Source organism: Cydia strobilella, chromosome Z (genome assembly GCF_947568885.1).
Source record: "Cydia strobilella chromosome Z, ilCydStro3.1, whole genome shotgun sequence".
NCBI classification, from domain to species: Eukaryota; Metazoa; Arthropoda; class Insecta; order Lepidoptera; family Tortricidae; genus Cydia; species Cydia strobilella.
Genome location: NC_086068.1, coordinates 37698042 through 37718812, shown reverse-complemented (window position 1 = coordinate 37718812; position 20771 = coordinate 37698042). Strand labels below are relative to the sequence as shown.

Sequence of the window (20771 nt, the reverse complement as noted above, 5' to 3'; positions counted from 1 at the left end):
CTTAAACAAGAAATATTTTACTGAAATGTATGAAGTTCTATTTTCAACATTTTTATACTTGACTAAACCGTATCGATAAAATTCTTATGCTTAAGTCGGAAGTGCCATAGACTATCCAACGTTGAAAAGAGTAAGGTTGTAGTGTTGCATCCTTTTCTTTTGGGTGCTAGTACTAGTGTAAGACAAAGATAGTATGATTCTCTCTGACTATGTTTAAAATGAGACAGTCCTTTGACAAACTATAAATGCAGAGGATTTTAAATATTGTCTATGGTCTCTTTAGGCCCATGAAGTTATACCCTAAACAGGAGCGAACTGTCACTTTTTTTGCCATACTAAATTGAACCTTATCACCGAGCCAGAAAGGTGTTCGTACCAGACTAGAGAACACGGTCCACATGAGATAGCAAAAGTGGGTCGCGGTGTCCCACTCGCACATGTTGCCAATGTTAAAAAAATACCATTTTGGTAGTATTTATATCAATAACTACTAAAATTAAATACCTTCTTATATTATTTAAGTGCTATATTCAGAGTGCGGTTCTGATATCTTTTACGTAATTTGTAAATAGTTATAATGTCAATATTATTAACTGATTTAACCAAGCATGTGCACAACAAAAAATACATTAATTTTAATATGGTAGACATTGTAGTAACTTTGAATATTAATTGGTATCCCCAACTTGATAAAGAAATTTTCAAAATACATGAATGGCGGCGCTCAAGATTTATTTGCGAAATAAAGTATAAAATGGGTAAAAGATGTTGTGTGAAATGTTGCAGAAGTGAAAGTTTTGTTGATTGTGGTATATCTTTTCACAGGTAAGCCTCAACTATTAAAGTTTACGATAAAAATACAAGAAAACATTGTCAAACTCATTAGGGTGACTATGATGTCGGCACGATGTGAATCGGCCTTACAGAGTTCTTATTACCTACGTACTTACTTAATGTAAAAATAAGTTTACCTAAATAAGTATATCTTTATTTCGGCATGTTTAATTATTTGGTTGATAGATAGATAGATAAATGATTTATTTGTGCACGTAATGAGAGCTATATTATTGCCAAAATTTAAATCCAAAATCCTTAAATATTACAGACACATTTATACATAATATTCTATATGTTGAACACACATTTCCGTCAGTACACAAAAGCGGCAAATTAAAAAAAAATGGTGCAATTAACTACGATGACGCTTAAAGAATAGCTGAAGTGTGCAAAAGAGAAGCCATTACATATATGAACATACCATGAGTGCGAAAGAGGCAGACTACAAATGAAAAAAAACGTGACCATTTTTAGGGTTCCGTACCCAAAGGGTAAAAACGGGACCCTATCACTAAGACTCCGCTGTCCGTTTGTCAGTCTGTCTGTCATCAGTAACAGCTTTTATAACGACTAAATTAAGTAAGGTTTTGTGAAGCGTTTTACAGAGGAGAAAAAAACTATATCCATTCTCTCTGACTTCCTATGCATGAATGAAAAAAGATCTTGGCCAAACTATACATTTCAACTTATCCTAATATCCCACATACATATGACTTATGGTCACCCTAATTAGAAAGAGATGCAACCGCCCACTTTGACTTCTCATGTGGACACACTTTTTGGCCCGTGTACTCCATCCGGTTTATTAAAATCTAAATCCGTGCTTAGGCCTCATTAGCACGAGCATTCGCTAATCAGCGAAATCGACTCCACACTCGCGTTCGCGGCTTCGCGCCGCGTAGTATGGAGCGGGCTATACAGATTAGTATACTTAATATCAGTTCGTGTGTAATAGGCGTTAACGCGGATATATTTGGTCCGATAACCATTCAGCCACTAGAAAAAAAATAAAAAATATAATTCAGCTGTTTAGCCTGTTCATGAACACAGACGCCATGTTTACATTAAAATAAAATAAAAAATTACTTCCCGGCCTAGGCCTTCAATTTCGTATGAAATTCCTTTACAGTTCTCTCGAGTTGCTTCGCCCGAAACGTGATACTTTGAAGCCTGTTTTGACGCACAAAAGGACGATATTTCATTGCATGTTTGAGAAAAAAATATTTGATGTTAAATAAAACTGTAATACAAGCGCTCTTTTTTGCAATAAAGGCAAGTGGCAAGTGATAGATTTATAATAATAACAATTCATTTTGCAACCTCGATTGTACCCGGATAAATAAATATAGCTACATCTCAGATTTTTTGGTTAATTATTTATAAATGTCTATCATGAGCTATCTATCGTATCTTTAATTAAGGAAACTGTAGGTTTAACAATATTATCATTTATTTCTGTTTAACTGTAAATGTATACAACCGTTTGTTTCTTAATATACAATAAATAAATAAATAATAACATTTTTGGAAGCTATTTTGTTAACAATCTAGATATGTTGGATAAAAGGATTTTTTTGTAGTGTTTGAGAATGCGACTGTCCAGCGTCTTTAAAGTGAACCTATATAAGTATGTAGATGTACCTATACAAGCATAACAGTCTATTAATTAGTCCAATATTTTTAACAGCAATAAATTGTGTATCTAGTCAAGCGTTGACTCGGGAAAAAATAGGTCTTGCCCTAACCGGCATTCTTCGGCGACTGAAAATAAAAGTTTAGTTCTGGTACTAATGCAGCGAATAGGTTAACAAAGTAATTTAAGTATATTTGTAACTAACGAAATATGGGATTGTATTATCGTCCGAAATAAATGATTTTTATTTTTATTTTATTTTTAATCTTGTAATCCTAAGGCCCGGGATACACTTGTAAGTTTTACTTACGTAAAGACAGCTATTTGTTAGAATGAGATAACGATATTCATCTCTCATTCTGTAGTATAGCTGTGTCCATACTTACGTATGTAAAACTTACAAGTGTATCTTGGGACTAACTTTTGCATTGCCAGAATTTTCGGAACACGAAGCTCTCGCTGGAGCCGGATAGATTTTTGCGGTATGAGTTCATTAATAGTTATTTTTGGTACCGTAAAATGGGGTGAGTAGGGTTCGCGGGGAGAGTTAATGGGTTATGAACGGGGAGAGAAGGGATGAAAGGGGGGTTATATGGGTTTTATGGGTACAAAAATAATGTATTCCAATTTAAAATGGAGCTATAGTAATACTCATAATTAAAAAAAGTCGATCCAACAATCTTCCAAAAATCACCTTTGTATGAAAAACCATCAAAAAACCGTCAGTTATGAAATGGAACTACCCAAAATAAAATAAAAACTAAAATACAAACGTCCAGAACACTTATTATATACACCATTCAGTTTGCATATGTAAAAATAAAATGTTATCGAGGTTTGAATGTCAGTTTTGCTCCTACTCACCCCATTTTACGGTATATTGTTATTAGTAAAGTATAACGGGTATTTGGTATCCATTGGAAATAGGTATATTTGTTAACACGTTAAAAATCTTGTAATCCTCTATTGGGTTCACTAATTTATCGCCTAAAATTGTATTGCCGATTATCAGTCCCCAACCAGCTTTTCGCATAATTTCATTTCGCGGAATGGTCATGTGCCAACTTTTTGTTTTACTTCCCAACCTTACAGTTACAAACTGTACGTTTGCTCTGTGTTTTATAAAGTCACTTTTCAAAATGCCACGTTTCGAGTAGTAGAATTGTTTAGTAGGCGTATTATTCATTTCGCTGTTTAATGTTTACCAAATGGTTTCGTTTAGTAACTATGTAAAAAGATACGCAAAATTATTAAAAAGTCGATTCTGGCTGTTCTCGCTGTTTGCTCACGGTTGACCTAACGTGATCCTCCTCGCTTCGCTCGTCGTCGCACCTACCTGTACTCTGTCACATTTAAGATTTCTGTTGCTATATTTATTACAAATCCATATTTGTTTCAGGAAAGTTCAAGAGCTGGGTTTCTGCCAAATCTTAGTTTAAGTAAAAAGTTGCCTCATGTATGATAAGGGAACTGTTACACTGACGAAACGTTATTCGTTTACTAGTTGTTTGGCCTAGTGAAACATTTGACAAATGACAAGTATCCCAAAAGTTGTGGATCATTATAATAATCTGCTTTAACGTAATTCTGCCAAATGAAACGTTGTCGTACAAAAATTTGGTAATAGTTAGTTGTCAAAGTGAATCATCGGCGAAATGTTGGTTGGCAAGTGAAATTCGGCTAAAAGAAGTTCGGCGAAAAGGCAGGATACCCCTCTATTGCCTTCGGCTTGTGCCACATAATTGAGTCGCTCAACTTAACTCGGGTAAATCCATCTGTCAGATTATGCGATGTTGGTAGGTATTAAGAAAAGGTAATAAGTAGGGTAGATATTTGCTGAGAGGGTCGAATGGATTTACCCGAGTTTGAATTTAAGCGACACAATTTTATTATACTTTAGATCTGTTGGCACATATGAGCTATTATAGCTTCTTCGTCTTTTAAGACACTGTCTATTTACAATGACCTTCAAATTAACGTCACTAAAAATTTCATATTTGAGTACTTAGTAATGTAGGTAAATTGACAATTCAACATTTCCATATAAGCCTAAACTTCATTAAATTATTCATATGCCATATAATTGCTTTCAATTTCGAAATCTAACGGACGTAGAACCAGAATTTTTTAGGCACTTGGAATGTATCAAGGAAACTCCATAATTCAGTGGCCAATCGGGCGATATTTATTCACGTTACAGGCTGTCGCAACAACATCGAGTACCGCTCCTGTCAGCCATGTGGCCGAGAATATTGGACTAGTTTTCCTGGTTAGTTATGCGGTGGTTGGTCCGGTCACCGGTGTTAGTGTTTACATCGACGTATGTTACGCACCGATGACATAATTCCCTTCGCGACTTTCCCACCATCGCACCACTACTCTCATTCAGCGAAAGTGGGAGTCTTAAATATTATCTACTCCCGATTGCCTTAACCGTGACATCATTATAAATCTGCTCTAGAAATATACAGGTACTTGAAGATGTTGTGGATATCGCCATGAGGTTTATAGCCGAGTATTGGCTAGGAACAAGGGTAGTTTAGGAAGATCTATCGGATCCGCAGAGACCGATTTTCAACATGATCCAACAAAAATGAAGAAATTCAAGATGGCGGCCGTGTTTTACAATTTTGTCCACAGTGTGCACAGTGGACGGCTCTCGACTCTCGACCATCTACAATATCGGGCCTACAAATACTACTCCGCCTATTTTCCGCTTACTCCCAATCCATAACCCATCATTCGTCTGAGAATGGCTGAAACATTTTCTTCCTTGGTATTGACCAGTACTTATATCAAGACCTCTACCCCAACCCCTTTAGAGCCTCGATCTTAATTCCGTGAACCATTAAAGAATCCAGCACATGTTATACTCCATTCCAGATAACATTAGACTAAGCTAAGGTGACAAGATCAGGGATTCTAAGGGTCCGTTGCACCAAACCGTCTGTCAACGTTAAGCGTTCGGTATTTTTTTTTGTAGGGATGGGAAGTTTCATAGATCACTGACGTGACGTAGATCAGTCTGTTAATTGTTGTTGGTGCAACTGGTCCTAGATTTAGATTTTTAGATTTAGATTCATTTATTTCATAATACAGATTACATTATGAATTGCAGGCATGTCAATTTACAAGAATTCATATTATGATCGTCAAAACAAGGATGTCATAAGAATATAATCAATAAAATAATAATTTAAAAATTAAATAATTACAGAATAATAAGATTTCAAAATAATGTCAAGATAGTATCTCCTGTGGTGATTCGTCAAAATACATCATACATCATTCATAAATTCACTAACAGAATACAACGGTTTATCCAACAAAAAATCTCTTAATCGGCGTTTGAATGTTTGGTCACACAGTTCACTTCTTATAACAGCCGGAAGTCGTTCATAATAGGTTGGTACTATGACACGAGGGTTTTTCTGGGCTGGGCCATACGGCGAGGAACCGTTCTTAGCCGTCCCGTGGAACGGACGTTTATACCCTCAACATGAACCCGTTTAAATTGAGATATATTGTTTTCACGTACATTATGATTTCAAAAAGATATAAGGAAAAGTGCGTCATAATGCGATATTCTACGAACAGATCTCTACACGAGTGTCTGGTATTCACTTCGGCCAAAATGCGTAGCGCGCGTTTTTGAATAATTAAAACTCGTTTTGCATCTGTCGAGTTTCCCCATATTATTGTTCCGTACGATAATAATGAGTGCAAATGAGCATAGTACATAGATCTTAAGGCGTCTTGAGATATAAGGGGTTTTAGTTTTCGTAGTGCAAAAGCGGCGCCACTTAATCTAGAACAGAGTTTATCCACGTGACATTTACAGTTCAAGTTGGAATCTATCATGAAACCCAGAAACCGATTTTCATCGCACATTGTCATTGGGGTACTTGCAAAACAAGGAGGCACTTCAACGCAACGTCCCGAGAAAAGCATTATGTTAGACTTAGTTATGTTCAAGAGTAGTCCATTTGCGGAGAACCACCTAATAAACCTAATAAACCTTTTGTTTGTAAAGTGGTAAAATAACTTTTATACAGAATATTAGTTAAAATCTTTGTGCTCATTACATAATATCTTCTCTTACCTAAAAGTTAATTTTGATATTTCAAACCTTATAGTAGAGATGCAACGGATAGTTGTTTGGCCGGATACCTGATACCGGATGTTCGGCCTGACCATCGGAATCGCGTGCGAGTGGAATGTTTATTTTTTTTTAATAATATACGAAAACGATTATGACCGTGACTGTTTGTTAAATCCAATTTGTTTACTCCGAAATCAAGCAAAGTTACTATCAGGTATCCGGTCGACCGGATAGTAAGTAGGTCACTACCCGGTATCAGGCCGGGTATTTAAATAAGGGCCGGATAGGCCGCGTATACCGGATAGTAACCGAATATCCGGTGCATCTCTACGCACCTTATATTCGTTTTGAGAATGTGCCTACGAGTATGTTAACGACACCACACACTGTAGGATTGAAGCAAAAAAAAAACATCCCCACGGTTCAATTAAAACATATAAATAAATAAATAAAATAAAATAAATTATCTTTATTTCAGAACATTCAAAATTCCATACAATATTGTTAGTACCATCGTTATACCTATGTGTTAGTAAATACATTAAAAATAAAAACAAAACTCGTAAATGTATACTCGTAGGTACCATATTATTGACTAAAAATTGTGCTACTACTTGGTCGGTATCATTGAAATTAATATGTACTTATTGAAACAAATTTCAACTTTCTAGTACTAATGATCTCTGAGCTAAGCCGCGGACGGAGAGACGGACACATAGTCAGAACGAATCTATAAGATTTCTTAGTTGGCTATGAAGCCCTAAAAAATGGAAAAAGTTGTTGGCATCTGTAGGTTTTTACCTATATGGAAACTTTATTTATGTATATATATGTATGTATAAACTCTTTATTGTACAAAACACAGAACACAAATATGGCATAGAAATAGGCAGTACAAAGGCGAACTTATCCCTTTAAGGGATTTCTTCCAGTTGACCTTTGAGTAAATTACATATTTGGATTATTTATGACTAGCTGTGATTCATAAATTCACTAACATATATCTTCTTTGGTCTTAAACAAGCTTCCAAATACACAGCTGTGCCCTAAGCTGACATTAGTCTCTAGTTGGTTCTTAAAGTATTAAGGAGTAAAAAGTTCATTAAAAAGTAGACAGTGAGTAGTTTGCTTCGAAATATATTTAATGTTTTTTTAGTAGGTATGAAATAAGCCCTTTACATAGGTATGTACATCATCATCATCTTCCTCGCGTTGTCCCGGCATTTTGCCACGGCTCATGGGAGCCTGGGGTCCGCTTGGCAACTAATCCCAAGAATTGGCGTAGGCACTAGTTTTTAGTTTTAGGTATGTACATATACATATGTATTTGTATTTTATACAAAACTGGTAGTCAAATATTTTTTGTTTTGTTTTGAACTAAATGAATTTTTTTTATACGTACTAATATTTGTTTCAGCATCTTACATAAAGATATGTCAACGTAACGACCCCAACGTGGACAAATGCATCATGAACTCAGTGGACGAGTTGCGCCCGAAAATATCCAAGGTAGGATATTGTGACAATTGGTTTATGTGACAATCCCTATCACCCACTGATCAAGGTTAACACAATAAATATCATATTTATAAACCGAAATAAATGTCATATATTAAGAAAAAGTGACGAACCGGAATTTGCATATAAGTACTTGGATAAATTCCTGCCATGATATCAGAGGACGCCGGTTTAATTCCAGCCCTGGGCACTACTGGAGAACATAAAATAATAATAATAATAATAAATTTTATTTAAGCCAGGAAATGAATGCCTAAAAAAAGTTATAGAGGAGATTGTTTGGACTAGTTAGGAGGTGAACATATCAAAAGTCCCCGGCCGTAATCCTGGTGCTGAGGGGAGAGGAGGGTTTGAAGGTTCCATTTTTCGGTTTTTCGATTATATCTCGGAAACTATGCGTCTGAGCGACAGGCCACTTATACAAAATAAAAAGTGATTTAATTTGTTACAAGTTTTAATAGTCAAGTTTTTTGATATCTTGTATAGTTTTTGAGATATCCGCTCTTGGAGGTTTATTTAGGGCTCTCATTTTTATCTTGGTTATCTACATCAGTGAAGCTGCTAGGCCGGGTTTGGTATCGTTTTCGTATAAAAATTGGGGGTGCTGAATTCATTTATGGTATCAACATTGACACCATTCCTAAGTAAAAACAAAACTTAAAAAAATGTTTTTTTTTTTTTTTAACTTCTCCTATACGCTTAAACCGCTTAACCGATTTCGTTAAAATTTGGTATAGAGATGGTTTGAGTCCCGGGACAGTACATAGGATAGTTTTTATAACCAAAATCATCATTTAAGGGTGTGAAAAGTGGGGTGGAAATTTGTATGGGGAATCAATAACCGCTGAACCTATTTAAATAATATTTGGGATAGTCTACATGTTTGATTAGTTGAAAATGATACCAAACATGACTTCAAACCTAAATTTAAACAGTGAACCTCAGGAATTCAACTTCGGCGAGGAAGCCGAATTCCCCTCACACCAAATTTTTGAGATAAAAACTATATTATATCCTGTCCCGAGACTTAAAACATCTATTTGCCAAATTTCAACTAAATCGGTTCAGCGGTTTAAGCGTGAACAGGAGTTAAAAAAAAGTTATTTGTTTAAAGTTTATATCTTTTTACTTTGGAAAGGTGTCAATGTTGATACCATAAATGAATTCAGCACCCACGATTTATACAAAAATGTTACCAAACCCGGCCTAGCAGCTTCACTGATGATGTAGATAATCAAGATAAAAATGAGAGCCCTAAATACACCTTCAAGAGCGGATATCTCAAAACTATACAAGATATCAAAAAACTTGACCTAATAAAACTTGTAACAAATTAAATCACTTTTCATTTTGTATAAGTGGCCATGTCGCTCAGACGCATAGTTTCCGAGATATAATCGAAAAACCGGCCAAGTGCGAGTCGGACTCGCGTTCCAAGGGTTCCGTACATCACACAATTTAAACATTTTTTATGTGAAATGTCTTTAAAAAGGGTCGGATCAAAAACTAAGTAATTAAGTCCGACTCACGCTTGACTGCACATTTCTAATAGGTTTTCCGGTGATCTAAAGGTAAAGATCTATTTTGTGTATTTTTTTTTTAATTTTTGACCTAGTAGTTTCGGGGGGAATGGTCATTTTTTGCCTATTTTCTTGAAAAACTTCTAAACTATTTATCTTAAAATTATAAAAAAAAAAAATTGAGATTCTCACAATGAGCTCTTTCATTTGATATGTAACACGATATAGTTTGACAAACTTTATTTTTTAATTTTCTCATTTACCCCCCAAAAGTGGCCCCCGTGGGTAAAATTAATTTGTTTATGTTACATGTCCATCTTTGGGTCACAAACTTACATATGTGTACCAAATTTCAACTTAATTGGTTTAGTAGTTTCGGAGAAAATAGGCTGTGACAGACGTACAGACAGACAGACAGACGCACGAGTGATCCTATAAGGGTTCCGTTTTTTCCTTTTGAGGTACGGAACCCTAAAAACCGCAAAATTGAACCTTTAAACTCCCCTTCCCCCCCAGCACCTGGGTTACGGTCGGGGACTTTTGATATGTTCATCTCCTAACTAGTCCAAACAAAGCTACAAAGTCAAAACTTGTGTTCCTAGCATTTCCCTCTATACCTTCTTATTGCTTGGCCTAATTGTGCACTGCTAAATAAAAGTTCATAAAACAAAGACAGGACTTAAATGAGTAGGTAACCACAGGCGGACTTATCGCTTTAAAGCGATCTCTTCAAGACACCCTTCAGATAGCGAATCAGTGGCAATAAAAAAGGCTAAGTTAGCTAAGGGCAGCGCAAAACAACAATAAAAAAATCCTTATAATACGTTTATTTTAAACTATAAACAGTAGTGTGTGGGTATTTTTGCACTTTGCAATTTTTCCTCAGTCACCCGTTGACCACGAACGCTGTAAAGGGTTCGAAACGTCGGGATGTATTATAAATTCAATACGCGATATAATCCGTTTTCATAGTTTTATTTCATGAGTAACTGTCGCGGTAACCGAAGACAATATTAAGTTGTGTGTCTACTTGAAATAACGCAAATTAAAATATTTTTACAGAAAGTAATCTAATTTGTTCTTAGAGTATTAATCGCAGCGCCATGCTCTGGACACTGGATGCCTTGGTAATTTTTTCCTTCATATATGACATTTATTTCGGTTTATATTATAATTAAAAAGCACTTCTAAAAGTATTATTTACCTATGTAACATATTTTGATATTATTATGTTAAAGATTATTCAACCTAACGCACTCGTTGGGGATCCGGAGAACTTTAAGCAGCAGGTTGTCCTACATCTGCTGTCTTACTAGCTTCCGGCATTTTCCCACCATTTGCGTCACCTGTGCTACCTCCATCCTATGAAGGCACGTTCACGGAAGGTTCAGCCCCATCATTGATTTTATTTTCTTTGGGTTGTTCATTGTTATCTTTTGGTTTGGATGAGTCTTCTGGTTTTGCGTCTGTAGATGATTTATCACTAGGTTCATCTTTTTTCTCACCATTTGCACCGTCCGCGGTCTTTGCATCCTTCGATGCTTCATCACCGGCAGGTCTTGTCTCATCGTTAATCTTTATTTCCTTTGATTCATCTTTTTTGTCAGCTGGTTTGGATGAGTCTTCAGGTTTTGTGTCTGTAGATAATTTATCACTAGGTTCATCTTTTTTCTCACCTTTTGCACCATTCGCGGTCTTTGCATCCTTCGATGCTTCATCACCGGCAGGTTTTGTCTCGTCATTAATATTTATTTCTTTTGACTCATCTCTTTCGTCAGCTGGTTTGGATGAGTCTTCTGGTTTTGTATCGGTAGATGATTTGTCACTAGGTTCATCTTTTTTTTCATTATTTGCACCACTTGCGGTCTTTGCATCCTTTGATGCTTGATCACCGGCAGGTTTTGTCTCATCTTTGGTTTTTATTTCTTTCGGCTCATCTTTTTTGTCAGTTAGTTTGGACGAGTCTTCTGGTTTTGTATCTGTAGATGATTTGTCACAAGGTTCATCTTTTTTTCCACTATTTGCACCATCCGCAGTCTTTGCATCCTTCGATGCTTCATCACCGGTAGGTTTTGTCTCATCATTGGTCTTTATTTCTTTTGGCTTATCTTTTTTGTCAGCTGGCTTGGTTGACTCTTCTGGTTTTGTATTTGTAGATGATTTCTCACTAGATTCGTCTTTTGTTCCACTATTTGCACCATCCTTCGATGTTTCATCTGTGGCAGGTTTTGTCTTAGCGTTGGTTTTTTTTTCTTCCGACTCATCTTTTTTGTCAGCCGGTTTGGCTGACTCTTTTGTTTTTGTGTTTGTAGATGATTTGTCACTAAGTTCGTCATTTTTTCCACCATTTGCACCATTCTCGGTATTCCCATCCTTTGACGTCTCATCTTTGGGAGATTTAGTCTCACCAATGTTTTTTTTTTCTTCCGGCTCGTCTTTTTTCTCTACTGGTTTAGTTGACTCTTCTGTTTTTTTGGTTAAAGGAAACATAGAAATAGGTAGTTCTACATATATATTAGTTTTGATGGGCCTGCCGTTGTATAGAGGCAGTTTAATTCTGTACTCTAAACCAGATTCTGATGTTGATTTTTTTGTTTCAATATTATCAGATGTTTTACAGTAGGGATAAGGTACCATTGTACGCGGCGTTTGATGTTGAGAAGGGTACTTCATTTGGTTTCGAATTGCCAATAGGCGTAAGAGTGTCTCAAGAGAAGGCTCTTGTTGTTTACAGCTCCGGTTTTCACTAAAGTTGCACTGTAAATATGAATTTGTTACGGTTATTGATTTTACTTAACATTGGGTACCTAAACATATTATTTTAATTAAAATAAAGCACTTACCAGCATCAGACAACCGTAGGCTATAAATATGGTAGCTTGGATCCACGACATTTTGAACAAATACTCATTCGGAAACTATAACATGCACTTTTATACATTGTTGTGGTTAGATAGAACAGTTTTTGTGATACGTAGGACGCGATTATTTGTTGTAGTGAAGAACCGAACGTTGGTCGGGCACGTAGACCCTTTGTTGACGAGCTCGGCGATAAGGCTAGCTTGCCAGGTGCGGTGTCTGCACACACTCAGCTTTGTTATTTCTCTCACTTAGCTGATGTAATTCACACGTGCTCCATTTATTGATTACGTTTACTTATTAAAAGTAGGTATCTACGGGCTTCCGACGTCATTATTAATTTGAATAGATACGATAATATAAATTCAGCATCCAGCATGATCTAAGAATTTAGTTAAACTTTGTGTCTCCTAAGGTACCATTACCACATTATTATAATGAAATGAGTTAATATGATATATGCAAATTAACATAATATAGGTATATTATCCTACATTTTAATATTTTTAAGCAAATCGATGACCAATAAATCAAAATACATACATAATTTAAGTACAATATACTACTAGTCTATCGAGTCGGAGTACCTCGCCGAAAAAATCTCTCAAATTGAACACCAATAAAAAGCAGATGGGAACTTTCAAAAAGATCATACCTAGATAGTTCCCAGTAAAATGACCCACTGACAAAAGCACACACAGGTTTTACATGACATCATATCTGCTACTATCAGTAAAAGTTATCCAATGGTAGTCCAATCAATCATCTCTTCTTAGTTGCTGGTTTTTTAGGGTTCCGTAGTCAACTAGGAACCCTTATAGTTTCGCCATGTCCGTCTGTCTGTCCGAGGCTTTGCTCCGTGAAATAAGTCCGTGATCGTTAGTGCTAGAAGGCTGCAATTTGACATGGATATGTAAATCAATAAATCCGTCAAAGCCGTCCAATAAAATGTAAAAAAAAATAGCTATTTATGCAACAAGTGCGGAAATCATCTTTACGCACGTGTATCATACAATGTTTTACTATGCATTGTGCGAGGAAATAAAAAAATATATCATGGCAAATACGTTTAATTATTAAAAAATTGAAAACAAAAAGCACTAGTGCGGAAAAGTGCTCTTTTCCGCACTAGTGCGAGAAAGTAGCACCATATTTACTGTAAAAAAAAATTGAAAACAAAAAGCACTAGTGCGGACGAGGAGTACTTTCCGCATAATATTATGGCTCCGTAGGAAACGCACTTTTCGAGCACATGCATTGTAATAGTTATTTACGATTAGATATGAGCGCCGATATACATTTAGGCGGCGGCGGCGCGCCGGTCAAAATCGGTCGGCGGCGGCGGCGTATCGGCGGCGTGGCCTTGAAAAAAGGTTTTTCAAGGGAACAAAAATCTAACCCGAATTTTGCCGAAAAAACATGTTTTTTTCCTCAAAGTTAAGGAATTAGACAATTATTTATATATCAAGTATAATACTAGACTGCGTGACCGCTGAAGCCCTCCCCCGCCGACGGGAAGCCACAAGCCACCCCGCATTTCGACATTGTGTACGTAGGATCCTACATCCACATGGGATCGGACAGATATCGAATATATCGGATCGGACAATGTCGGGCTACTCCATTGTTACAGCGGTTCATCGTCCTAAGTACGGAATAGCCACCTACGCTAGAAGTGATCTCCGAGATCATCAAGCATTACAGGCAGAAATCAAAGACACTATCCATACTTCCACCGTGCACCTCCCCTTACTACTTAGCCATCTGAGGTCCTACCAGACCACAGAATAACTAATAGTACTACCGTACAGAAAATTCACTCCTTCACAAAAGTCAGATTTAGGTATAAAATTATACCTTTACTCGTCGCCTGCAAGCAAAATTGAAACTTATAACCGCGCACGAACCGTGAATCTTCTTTGCGCGCCGCAGTTTTATGACCGAGCTGTGAGTGTCGGCAAGGGGTTGTCACTTGACAAGTTTTTGTACCTATACCTACTGATTTATTATTTTTAAGATAAATATGTAGGAATTACAAACGTTGATTCTGTAAACATATTTTTTTTATCCGGAGATAGTATGTCTGGTTCTCACGGAAGTAGGTATGCCACAGAAGTACTTATTCCTTTGAAAATATATCGGTCAATATAGTCCGGAATTTAAAAAAATGTAATTTCTGCTTCCTTGTTCTTCCGCTTATTCAGACATTCGTAAACATAACAATATCTATAGATTTAGGTTTCGAAGGCATTGTGTATTTTCTATTTTGCGCGAGTCGAGCGGCAGCCCATTGACATACGCCTGCCCGGGAGGCGCGCCGGTCAAATGTACCTAAACTGCGAAGTGACACCCCCCTGACCAGACTTAAGACACCCGAGTGTCTTCTGCGGCGATTTCAACAGCCATCATGTCAACTGGCGCTACAGGGCAACAGATCCAAATGAGGCGGCCTTAGCCAACTGGGCAGACCTCTCTGATATGATATGCATCTTGGCCTCGATGCTAAAGATAAGGGTACATTTGTTTCGGCAAGATCGAATCCGGAGTAAAATCCTGACCTAACTTTCGTCAGCAAGGACACTCTAGGTCAGCCACTTCCTGCCTCGCGTATGATCTTGCCTAGCTTTCCCAACAGTCAACATAGACCCATCATTCTGAAAATTGGTATCAAGATAGCCTTTACAAACTCCATGAAGGAGAATTTCCAAAATAGGCTTAATCACGATCTAGAACGCGACCAACTTGAACCTAAACCCTCAAACTACGCAACGTTTGCTTAGCTTGTTATTACAGCGGCCAAAGCTACAGTACCCAGAGGGTATAGAAAAGAGTACATTCCTGGCTGGAACAGAGAGAGTGAGAACCTTTTTAGGGAATACCAAAACTCTGTCAATCACGAAATTGGTGCACAGCTACTAAAGACCTTTGACGAAGGTAGGAAAGACAGATGGACGGAAACAGTTGAGAGCATGGACTTCAAGATCTCAAGCAGGAAAGTTTGGCGAGTCCTTAACAGTCTAACGGGCAAAAAGAGCTGCCAAAACACGTTTACGAAACTACACCCTAATGCCATAGCGAACAGAATAGTGGACCTAACTAGGGCAAAAATAGAACCATGCACCACGAAACGCATTCGCAAGCAGCTAACCCAGCTAAAGCGCAGCATGCCGGATAACGCCTCTCATCCGGCATGGAATCCGGCCCCGATGGAATTTATAACGAATTTCTCATGAACATGGGCCCCTTGGCTGTAAGCTGGCTTGCGGCTTTTTTCTCCAACGTCTTGCTGAAAAATTAATTCCCTACTGAATTCAAGATATCCAAAGTCATAGCACTGTTGAAACCTGAAAAAATGAAGAGCTCACGGAAAACTATCGCCCGAACGCTCTTCTGAGCTGCGCGTACAAGTTGCTGGAACGGCTGCTGCTCACACGAGTTACACTATTCATCGAAGCTGCGACTCCTCAAGAGCAGGCAGGGTTTCGACAAGGACGCAGCTGCGCTGATCAAATGCTAACTCTCACTACGCACATCGAAGATGGGTTCCAGAAACAACTTAAATCTACTGCGGTTTTTATTGACCTTAAAACCGCCTACGATACAGTGTGGAGACATGGACTCATCTTCAAACTCCTTTCAGTTGTACTAAGCAAAGAGATAGCAGCCCTTGTAGCGAACATGTCGAGTGAGAGACAATTTGAGGTTTATCTGGGAGATGCCAAAAGCAAGCTTATAAAACTCAACAACGGCCTTCCACAGGGATCAGTACTCGCACCTCTTTTCAATCTGTATATTCACGACCTGCCCGATCGATACTATAGCTAGAAAGTTTATATACGCTGATGATATCGCGCTGGTCACTCGAAGTCGGAGATTTGAGGAATCGGAGGAAGTCCTGACGTCGGACCTGAAAATCATATCGAGTTTTTTCACATCCTGGAGGCGCATACCAAGTTCCAATAAAACAGAGGTTGCGTGCTTCCATCTTCATAATAAACATGCCTACTACCAACCCACTGTTAAATTTCAAGGTTCAAGCCTTAAATATAACCCTCGCCCAAAACACCTCAGTGTCACTTTGGACAGATCTCTGACTTACAAGGAGATGGAACTTGGCGCCGCATCGGCGGCGGCGGCGTGGAAATTTCGTCGGCGGCGGCGGCGCGCCGGCGCGGCGCTCATATCTATTTACAGTGTTTTAAATCGACACGAGTTGCGAATTACCTATTGGCACGTGTATCGTACAATGTTTTACAGTACATATGGCCCTTTAAACTTTCGACATATGCACGAAAAGTGCTATTTGACGCAGTAGTGCGAGAAAGTAGCACCATAATATGTACTGTAATAAAACTTTTTTAGGGTACCTCGCCTACACGTAAAGTGGGGGGTGTAATTTTTTTTCGCTTCAACCCTACAGTGTGGCCCACACTGAGTGGGGTATCGTTGGATAGGTATTTCAATACATTAACAAACAAATAGGGATCTTCACCAAACATTATTTGATAAAGCGAACATTTTCGGAAATAATCGCTCCGAAAGAAAAACAAATTGTGCCCTCACTTTTGAACCATGGGTCCAAAAATATGAAAAAAAATGTAGAAATAGAGCTTAAGAAAACATTAAATAAAAACTATAGCGGACATGATCACTTTAGCCGTTTTTGAGTTGTCGCAAAAAGTCTTCCCTTCATAGTAAGAAGACGTACAGCCACACAGTTATTACGACATTAAAGGGGTTTTTAAAGTATTTGGCATTTTTCATGTAAATAAAGTAAGATATACATTGATTAGTTTATTCATTAAATCATTATTTAATTTCTCTAAAATAGTTTCATTGGCTGAATGAGTAATCCCGTTGACTTAACAGTTTTAGAACGAAAAAGTCAGGGTCCCGCTGATTTTTAACCGACTTCAAGATTTCAAAAGGAGGAGGTTCTCAATTCGGTTGTATGTTTTTTTTTAAATGTTTGTTACTCCATAACTCCGTCATTTCTGGACCGATTTTGAAAATTCTTTTTTTGATTGTAAGTATATACATACAGATTGGTCCCGTTTTTGTCAAAACGCAGTTCTGATGATGGGATCCATGGGGAATCGAGGGAACTCCTCATATGTTAAAGGCATACATAAAGTGATTTTAGTATTTTCATCAACAAATCAAGCATTTACTTTTAAAAAAGTGACATTTGATGAAGTGGAACTGCTGATGATGATCAGAACGGAACTCTTCAATGACGCATAGTTCACGTTTGACGATTTGTCCTCTTCGTTATGTTTGTTAAGCAAGTTAGGTTTTCAAGACGCATTTTTGTCAAGCTCGAGTTCTGATGATGGGATCCATGAGGAATCGAGGGAACTCCTCAAATGTGAAAAGCATACATGTAGTGATTTTTGTATTTTCATCAACAAATCCAGCATTTCCATTTAAAAAAGTGACATTTGATGAAGTGGAGCTGCTGATGATGATCAGAAATACCAGAATGGAACTCTTTATGACGCATAGTTCACGTTTGGCGATTCGTCTTCTTTTTTATGTTTGTTAAGCAAGTTTTAAAGACACATTTTCGTCAAGCTCGAGTTCTGATGATGGGATCCATAAGGAGCCGAGGGAACTCCTCAAATGTGAAAGGCATACATATAGTAATTTTTGTATTTTCATCAACAAATCCAGAATTTACATAAAAAAAATGACATTTGATGAAGTGGAACTTTTTTGAACTGCGATCCTCACAGAACCGAACTGCTATCAGAAAAGTGGGTTAGGTTAGGTTAGAACTGTGACCCTTACAGAAACGAAATGCTATCAGAATATTGGGTTAGGTTAAGTTAGAACTGTGACCCTTACAGAAACAAAATGCTACTAGAAAAATGAGTGGTTTTACCTCCTTTTAGTTAGGCAAAAGGTGCCTAACTAAAAGGAGGCTGTCTTTTTCATTTCATTGTCTGGAGTGCACCATCAACAATAAGTAACCTCTCAACGGCATCCCCCATTGAAGTCGGTTTTTTTTTCTTAACAATTATTATACTTTAATACCTATTACAAATATTAATATAGAATATTTCAAACTTAAATAACTATATATGTTTAGTCAACAGATAAATATTCGTATTACTTACAATCCTCATATTACTATAACTGCATTACCCGGGCCAAGGCGTAGGCGGCATGGGTGGGTGGAATTTTTTTTTCTAATAGGGTATTTGACTACTAGTCAAATCAGTTTCTTTTTCGAACTGTCAAAACAATTTTGCTAGTATGGAATTTATATGAAACACTAGCATGTGACGTCACAATCAAATTACCTACTCTTTATAGTTTTATACGGGTTTTCAAATCTGGGGGCATGGCAGTGCCCCCGCCAAGTCGAGCAAAACAAAGAGGCACGGCCGTACCATCCTTTTCTCGAAGCCACTCAGGCCATTTTCAACGTTCTGTAATTTTGTGATAGCTAAAGCTAGAACCCTGAATTTTCAGTGACGTATAGAGCATAACATAATTTAGATATATTCTCAGTAACATGTAATTTCAACATGTAGTTTAGGAATTATTGCATGTCAAAGTTCCTTAGTTTTGTCACTGACACACTCACTCACGATCATCATAATTCTAAGGTACTTCTAGCAGACCCATAAGCTCCAAATTTGAAACGTAATTAGTTTTTAGCGTATTAAGCCAATAAAAACTTTAAAATACTACAATATCAGTCACGTTTTAATGATTTAATAACTGCACAAGTAAGTTTGTAAATCCTATATAAATATATGCGATAACAAAGTTACGTTTGCAGTTCCTACAATAGGCTATTTGACAAATTTTTGAAAATGGTTTTAGTTTATTGTTTATGACTTAATAATTACACTACATTGCTATTTCCGTGAAATTTCCTGTATTAAATATAAAAAATACAATGTTATAGTTTATTTATTTTGAACGCGCCTTAAACGCTGTTTTTGCAAAGGGGCTAATCACGTGACACGTGTGACGTCACGCGCAAGTAAACTTAGTCAATGACCTTAGTTAATCTTATGGTTTATGTGCATTGAGTTAATTATTTTACTGTAAAATGGTATATAAATGGTGTATAGTGCCGCAATGTTCAAGTACGAATACAAATGTTTTTATGTGTGAAGACCACTTCGATGTAAGTAATATTTAACTCTAAATAAATATGGTAATTAAAGCAGCGGATTTTGTTGTATTTAACGAAACAAGATCTAGGTATTTATTGTATTACTACATAACCTCATAACATAGCTCTTCAGTATTAGTAGGTACTTAGTAAGTAGCATACTTTTTCTTTCAAACTAAAGTGCAGTATGGAGATACTATTCTCGTCATCGTATTATATATATCGTCGTCGTATCATCGAAATCGAAATGTTCGTAAATAAACAATTTCTACGTATACTTACACAGCTGTTTTTACATTTCTAAGTTCCGCAGCATAGTAATCCGGATTATCTTTAAAGAAAAGTGCAACCATTAATGCGTCTATGTCTGGTAGGTCGCCGCTATCAGCTTTCACTTATTTCGGCTCCATTTTGAGATTCTTATGAATATTGTGCCACTAGATATACGGATAAATTGGAATATATCAGAAAACTGTGGAACAATAACTAAAATTAACTAAATACAAATAAAACGGTGTGATTATGGATACCAAACTCACATTTATCCCACACATTGATAAAATGCTAGCAAAATCATATAAACAGTTAGGTTTCATTATGCGCGTTGGCAAACCATTTAAAAGCCGCCTAACATATAAAATTCTCTACAACAGTTATGTTCGAAGCCATCTTGAATTTTGTAGCTCAGTATGGAAACCTTTCTACAAAGTACACATTGACAGAATTGAGAGACTTCAAAAAAGATATATTAAATCACTGGCCTTCATGAGTGGACTAGCCTATACTGCTGACTATTATACCTATACCGACACTTGTAAACGTTATAATATTCAAACTCTTAGTGACCGTCGTGATTCCACTGATTCCGTTTTGCTCTTTAAAATTTTCCATTCTCAATTAGAAGCCTTAGAGTTTTAGAGTTCCGCGAAGACGAGAGCGCCGTTGTCGTAAAAGAAACTTATTTTCTATACCATTCAGTAGGACTGCTTACGGTGGGAATGTATTCATCAAACGCGCATGTAAACTATTTAATGAGAACCTTAAACTTAATGATATAGACATTTTTAACTGTACACTAACACAACTTAAAAATGCATTTAAATAGTAAATACCTATAACTAAATTTAAATCTTGTTCTAACGCACTTACAATTTAATTTTGACAAAGGTA

The 20771-nt window shown here is 36.9% G+C and overlaps 2 protein-coding genes across 2 annotated transcripts in view; one reads left to right on the top strand and one right to left on the bottom strand.

The window, feature by feature from the left end:
* LOC134754926 (protein takeout-like) overlaps window positions 1-20771 on the top strand; it is a 46964-nt gene that overhangs the window by 8959 nt on the left and 17234 nt on the right. Inside the window, exon 2 of the mRNA XM_063691406.1 lies at window positions 7990-8081. Within this exon, the coding sequence (XP_063547476.1) occupies window positions 7990-8081 (92 nt within the window). The remainder of the gene's footprint in view (window positions 1-7989; window positions 8082-20771) is intronic.
* On the bottom strand, window positions 10570-12596 carry LOC134754866 (transient receptor potential protein-like). Its single transcript, XM_063691315.1, has 2 exons — window positions 12454-12596; window positions 10570-12367 (listed from the first exon to the last, which is right to left on the bottom strand). Exons 1-2 carry the CDS (start codon window positions 12502-12504, stop codon window positions 10973-10975), a joined length of 1446 nt encoding a protein of 481 aa, XP_063547385.1. The 5' UTR covers window positions 12505-12596; the 3' UTR covers window positions 10570-10972.